At 53.1% G+C, this 7,179-nt stretch overlaps 1 protein-coding gene across 1 annotated transcript in view; it reads left to right on the top strand.

Annotated features, from left to right (window-relative positions):
* Positions 1–7,179, top strand: part of CDH23 (cadherin-related 23) — a 330,906-nt gene that overhangs the window by 295,987 nt on the left and 27,740 nt on the right. Inside the window, exons 36-40 of the mRNA XM_004681069.2 lie at positions 3,184–3,405; positions 3,668–3,787; positions 4,397–4,577; positions 6,171–6,304; positions 6,803–7,012. Of these exons, the coding sequence (XP_004681126.1) occupies positions 3,184–3,405; positions 3,668–3,787; positions 4,397–4,577; positions 6,171–6,304; positions 6,803–7,012 (867 nt within the window). The remainder of the gene's footprint in view (positions 1–3,183; positions 3,406–3,667; positions 3,788–4,396; positions 4,578–6,170; positions 6,305–6,802; positions 7,013–7,179) is intronic.

Genomic DNA, 7,179 nt, shown 5'->3' with positions numbered 1-7,179 from the left:
CAGCTGGGTCGGGAGTCAGGGCGTTAGCGCTGAAGGGTGACCTGACCCAAGTTATCAGTTCTCTGGGAGCTCTCGGCCCTCATTTCTAGGCGGGGAAGGGCCGGGGGGTCACATTTTAACCAGGCAAGCTTGCCCAGGTCCAGTCCCCTTTGAGTCAGGGAACCCCCTTGAATGGAAGCCCAAAGCCTTCAGGATATAACCTATATTCTTGGTCATAATTCTGGCCTGCAGCCATGTTGGAAGACAGCATAGGGCCCTTCCTACGGGCACAATGCGAGTTCTTCCACCCAGGGAAAGTACAAAGCCAGTTGGAATCAGGCCCACACCCCAGCCATCACTGGCAAAGGTGAGGTGGGGTCACTCAAGGGTAAGACCCTGGAAAACCTATCTCCCCTTCTCCCACCCCTGCCTGGCCTGTCCTAGGCCAGACCTCCTTTGAAACAAGGGTCTAGAGCTGGGTGAAGAGAGCCTGGGATTGTGGGGAGGGGAGCAAAACTACTACTAACCCCTTCCCCTAGAGAACTGAAGAACCTGAACCAGATTAATCCCCACCAATGCCCTCCACCCCCTTCCTGCCCATTGCCCACGCAGCTCCCTAGGCTTGCATCAGAGTTAGAGGCATTGCCCAAGGCCTAGAACCTCAAGTACTATTTCCTCAGTGGCAGCGGGGGGGGGGGGAGACTCAGCTGCAATTTGGGGTGCTGACTTCCTCCTTAGTGCAAGGCAGGCAGACCCACAGGCCCCTCACAAACTCAGGCCTCATCTCAGAGACAAGGAGCTCTGCTGAGTATTATTAGACGCCAACTCCCAGATCCACCTGTGGGAGTGTGGGCAAGTGGGGAGTGTTAGCACCTCCCCCCACCCCAAGTTTCCTACAAGATGGCACTCTTGTGTCTTGGTGGCAGAAAGGGGGCAGAGGAGGACTCAATCCTGGGCCCAGCTGCATCTGCAACTGGGCGGAACCTTGAGATTCCTTGATAGCCACCTTTACTCAAATATTGGGGGATCCCACCCCGACTGCTAATAAACACATTATGAAGAGTATAAAAGTCACATGAGCAAGCCCAGATATTTCACTCTTGAGATTGATATTTCCAACTTGCCCCCAGACTGCCTGCCCCTCTCCTCTCTCTCAGTAGGAAAGGTTGAGAAAGGTAAAATAACATTTTTCTTCCTTTGGGCACTTGTTATTTTAATAGACACATTGAGACTCTATGAACCAAAACAATGCCTCCCTGCAGATGGGGCTTCATCCACCTGACTAATGCTGACAGGGCAGAACTCGCGAGTTACTGTGATGGAAGGGATATCAGGGACCAAATCAGATTCTTTATTAACAGACAAAAAAGCCAGAGAGAGGACTTACCCAAGGTCACACAGCTCCATCGCAAAGCTACCAACCCTACCTACTTTGGAAACAGTTTTAGCAGCCACCCCTAAGATCCAGAGCTATAGCTCAGAGGAGTTATTACCTCACCAGGTGCAGTGACAGTCTTCTTGGGCCGAGGTCTCCTATCTGTCTGTCTGTCCCTCCACGGGTGGCCAGGCCTTGGGGAGATGAGCGCAGATTACCTACATCTATCTTTTTGCTCCACCTACTTTCTGGCCTTGGCAATGACCCTGCCGCTGGGTCCTTCCCCCTGCCCACACATCTTTGCAGTACGGCCTAATCATGTTACACTAGTCACGAACTTTGGTGTGTAATCGTCAGGGTCCTGGCAGGAAGTAGATGGCACCCTCATAGGGCTCATCAAAGAGAGTTTAATGGAGGGGCTGTTGACAGAGGGCTGGTGCAGCACGCATGAACCAGCAGCTGCCAGCTGCCTGTTGCCACACACGTCTCCAATGGAGGTGAGGTGAGAGGAGCCCAGAGACAGCGGGAGCCATGAGAGATGGGCCACCCAGCAGGAGAGATGGCCACCAGCAGGAATGCAATGAGGAAGGGAGGGGAGGTGGGGGAAATACCCTGCGCTACCTCTTCCCCTCTTCTGTCTTTTACCAGAACCTCACCCGGGAAGCAGATGGGCAGGGCCCCTGGGAGGATGGGGATATCCTCCCAGGTGGAGAAGCAGAGAATGGAGGGGCATGGTGAGGGACAGGGAATACCTGCACACAGCTGATGTCTTCTGTTTATCTCTCTGCTTGGGGAGTGCCATCTCAGTATTTCTTATTGGCCCTTTAGTGCTAATCTCAGAGTTCCAGTTGACTGAATGTTACCTGTGGTCCGAGTGGCCAAGCATCAGCCCAAATTGGCCATGCCCAATGAAGCATGTTGCAGAAACTCTTCTTGCAGTGAAGCCATGTTTTCTAAGCTTTTATTTTTCACAGCTCAACAAATTCTTCCAGTGAAAAAGACCCTACCCCAATGATGGCCATTCTTATACTTGCTGAAAATAAGGTATCTTTTTCACTTTTATATGAACCATGGATGAAGCTTAAACTCTTTTAAACATTACATTCTTGCTTCTTGAGACCTGGCAAGAGGCCCAGATTTCCCAAGTCTCTGTTCCAGGCAAAGCTGTGGGCTGAAGTTTATTGAAGTTTGTTTATATGCCAGTTTAAATCTCTAAATCACTATGCTAATAACTAATAAGGATCTTGAGGTTGCATTTGGCCTCAGCGTTAGCCATGATTGATTAGTGATGTCTGCCATGGCACAGCCAGAGGAATAGTGGTATACATGCCATCTTGAAACTAAGCTTCTTGGTTTTATTTTATCTAGCTCGGCTTTTGGTGGCAACTCTGATTTCCTCCTCTACCAGCTTATGACTTTCCTCCCTCTTATTCTTTTTTTTTTTTTAAAGATTTATTTATTTGTGCATACAGAACTGGGGTACAGGCCAGAGACTCAGGGGTGGCGAAAGACTTCACCAGAGACAGAGTGGGGAGCAGAACAGGCAGATCGATGAAGTACACTGCTGAGGGGAGCTGTGGGCGGGTCAGGAGAGGTCTGCCGCCGCATGTGGTCACCTCCCGGGCAGGTGGGAATCGAACTCATGCGGAAGTGGTTTCAGCTTCTTAGTGCAGCGCTTTAACCCGCTGCGCCACCAGGGAGGGCCTCCTCCCTCTTATTCTTATGCTGCACCATGTTGGATCTCACTGAGTGAGTTCAACCTAGAACATCAGCTGGCTCCACCCCTTTAGCCAAGTAACTAAGCAGCCTGACTACACTCTTCTCTGCAGGCCACCACCCATGTATACGTGACCATTGTGGATGAGAATGATAATGCACCCGTGTTCCAGCAGCCCCACTATGAGATTGTACTGGATGAGGGTCCAGCCACAATCAATACCAGCCTTATCACCATCCAAGCACTAGACCTGGACGAGGGGCCCAACGGCACAGTTACCTACGCCATTGTCGCTGGCAACATCATCAACACCTTCCGTATCAACAGACACACGGTCAGCAGCTGATGACAGGTCCAGGAGGAGAACTCAGAGGCAACATGGGGGTGGGGAAAGAGCAAAGATGGGGTCCTGGAGGAAACTGTGGAGTAGGTAGTGGGGAGGATGAAAACTTTGGGTGGGTCTGGTCTACATGTGTTCCCCCATCAAGGCCTACCTCCTGGAGGGGTCAGAGAGTACCCCATGATGGATCTGGTCCCCAGGTATGTAACTCCCCCCTCCCATCAATTCACCCTTGTCCCCTTTACGTACTTTCCAGGGTGTCATCAGTGCTGCCAAGGAGCTGGACTACGAGATCAGCCACGGCCGCTACACTCTGCTCGTCACTGCCACAGACCAGTGTCCTATCTTGCCCTATCGCCTCACCTCTACCACCACGGTAGGTATATGGGACACAGCCCCAGCTAGAGCCCAGAAAACACCAATGGGGGATAGTTGGGAATGGGTAGAGAACAATTTTCCTGAGGAAATACCTAAATCCAAAAGCACTCTCTTAGCAACTCACCCAAATGTGCTGTGTGACTTTGAGCAAATCACTGAACCTCTCTGTGTAGCTGCATCTTTCAGATCATGTACGGACTTTTCTCCCGTCACAGGAAGAACACAAACTGATCAAACCAACAGGGAAGGATTTACTCCCTGCTTTTCCACTTAAGAGATGTGTGACCCTGGGCCAGTCACTTAAATTTATTAACTTTATTAACAGTTAATAAAAACTGTCTCAGGGTGTACAAGAAGCAAATGAAACCATATACAGCCATAAAAAGAAATTTATAGCATTATTATTAATAAGAGTTATACCCATAAAATGGCCTTGACAGTATCAACGTACCCACATGCAGAGCCTCAGAGGCCTTCCCACCTCTGTTACCCATTCCTTGCATGGGCCCCATGAAAGACAGGACAGGACTGTTAGGTCCAGTTTATAGATGAGCTGGCACGAGCACCTGGCATGGACCCCCCCAGCCAAGTTTGTCCACCATCTCAGGTGCTTGTGAACGTGAATGACATCAACGACAATGTGCCCACCTTTCCCCGAGACTATGAGGGGCCATTTGAGGTCACTGAGGGCCAGCCAGGACCCAGAGTGTGGACCTTCCTAGCCCACGATCGGGACTCAGGCCCCAATGGACAGGTGGAGTACAGCATTGTAGATGGAGACCCTCTAGGTGAGTGGGGCCCAAGCCGGGTGGTGGAGGCAGCATGACCTGGGCCTCTCCCCGCCCCACCCCACCCCACCCCACCCTACACAGGTCTCCAGGCTATTAGCCCCACCATTATGTGACCTTGCCATCTCTGGACCTCGGGTTTCCCATTCATAGATGAAAGAAATAATCTCCCCACCCTTTGTCCACAGAGATATGGCGAGAACCCTCTAAAATCTGGAACAAGGGCTACAGCCTTGGGGGGTGGGGCCAGACTTAGAGTCCCCATCATCCAGGGCTTGGGTTGGATGGCTGTGTTTTTTTGTTTTTAAGGATTTATTTATTTCTAAATAACTAACTGGGGTACAGGCCCAAGGAGCAGGGGGTGAGAGGATTGACCAGAGACAGCTGCAGGTGAGCTGTTTCGGTGAATCAGAGCAAGAGGAGCTGGAGGCCAAGAATGGCGGGGCAGGGCAGAGGGCAGCAGAGAAGCTAGTTGGGAGACTTGGGCCCCATCTTTGCCCCTGTGTGCTGTGTGTCCATGAGGAAGGCATACCCCCCCCACCTCAACCCCCATCCCCCACACAAAGGGAAAATAAAGGCAATGATGCTTTCTGTTTCCAGTCGGAAAGTGCAAAGAAATACGAGCCCCTCCTTGGCCTCATTTCCACCTCTCTGGCTTGCTTTCCCTCCCCCTAAGCTAGCTTCTAGCCAGCCTGCTCCCACCCACTCCCCTGGCCTCCTGCTCAGCCCCTTCCACCCTCCAGTTCTCAGCCTCCCCCCACCCCTGAACCCCTCAGTTCAAAGTGATGGTGTCTAGAAAGACCACAAGTTCCCTGGGCGCAGTCCTGCTCTGCTACCTTGCTAAGGGAGCCTGGACAGGTCATCGGCATTAGTGGCCTTTCCTTTTCTAGGGGAAGCCAGGGCCTGGCTAGTCTCTGAATGGAGGTCCTTTCCAGGGTATTGTGAGAATCTGAGGTTCTGGCTCTCAACATGCTCAAACAAGCCAAGTGAAGGACGAACCAAGCAACCCATTGAGTGGCCTCAAAAACCCCAAAGAGAAAAGCAGGGCCAATGGGGATCCCAGGGACTCTCTGTGCCCCAACTGTGGCTCATTTCCAGGGCTGGGTGCAGGCTCTACCTTCTCTGCCCACCTCACCCCTGCCCCCTGTCCCTACTAGTAGTACGGAATTACTTTGCGGTCAGGTTCGCCATCCCAGTATCCTGATGCATAAGACATGGCATGTGTGAGGGTTCTCACATCACAAAGTACTTGAGATCTTCAGTCATCAGTTTCCGATCAACTGTAGTCAGAGGGCGCTTGCATAGGAAAGAAGCCCCGTTTTGCAGGGCCAGCCCTGGCCTGCCAGGGACCCAGAGTAGCAAAGTGGCCTGGCACCCCCAGCCTGTGCCCACCTGCACCCCCAGCAATTATCTCTTCCCCTCCCTGCTGCACTTCCCAGCCCTCGGCCTCTCCCCAGTTTCTGATGTTGTAGGACCTGTGGCCAAGCTGTCCCCCCACCCCTGACAAGAAAGACCTGCAGGAGGTGGGGGGTGACCTGGGCTAGCCGCAGCTCTTGCCCATTCCCTGCTGACTCTGGCCTCCCCTGGCACCAGGGGAGTTTGTGATCTCTCCTGTGGAAGGGGTGCTGCGGGTCCGAAAGGATGTAGAGCTGGACCGGGAGACCATTGCCTTCTATAACCTGACCATCTGTGCCCGGGACAGGGGGATCCCCCCGCTCAGCTCCACGGTGAGTGTGGCAACCCCATCTCGCTGCCCCTGAATTCTTTGGAGGGATCCTGCCCTTGTGCCCAGAGAGGCCATGGGTTGTTCTGGGACCACTTCAGACCCCAGGGCTCTTAGCAGACCGGTATGTGCCTCTTGGGACCCCCCTGTGGGCCCGGGGCCTTATGGCCATGGGCCCCCTCAGCAGTGTATGGGGAGGCTGCCTTTTCAGCTGCCTTGACACATCCTGACACTTCCATTTCCAACTCTCCCTGCATGGCCCCTCCACCTCCTCTCCCCCTTCCTGTCCGCTTCCTTTTTTATTATCATTTTCTTGACTCCCTCTTTTCATTCTTTGCCACAACCTGCCTTTCCTCCATCACCACCGATTTGCTGTCCTGCTGCCTACATCCTCCTCCTCGCCACACCTACCACCCTTCCTCTCTCTTCATCTTCTCCTGCCCCCCCTTTTCCACCCTTCCTCCCCTTTTCATCTTCTCCTCCCTCCAATCCCAATGCCCAGATGCTGGTAGGGATTCGGGTACTGGACATCAACGACAACGACCCAGTGCTGCTGAACCTCCCCAAGAACGTCACCATCAGTGAGAACAGCCCCGTCTCCAGCTTTGTCGCCCACATCCTGGCCAGCGATGCTGACAGCGGCTGTAACTCACTGCTCACCTTCAACATCACCGCCGGCAACCGAGATCGGGCCTTCTCCATCAACACCACGGTAGGCGGGAGGCAGGGCTGACCAGGGAGGCCCTGGGGGTTTGCCTTAAACCCCCAAGGTTTTTCTAAGGCTGCTATTGGACCCCTACTAATTCCATTTCCCCTCAAGCCTCCTCCCTCCACTGGGTGCTGGACATTTCTGTGGGAAGCCGGGAATCTTGAGCTACC

Source organism: Condylura cristata, unplaced genomic scaffold (assembly GCF_000260355.1).
Source record: "Condylura cristata isolate star-nosed mole 26May11 unplaced genomic scaffold, ConCri1.0 scaffold00011, whole genome shotgun sequence".
Lineage (NCBI taxonomy): Eukaryota > Metazoa > Chordata > Mammalia > Eulipotyphla > Talpidae > Condylura > Condylura cristata.
This window is presented reverse-complemented; position numbering and strand designations above follow the sequence as displayed.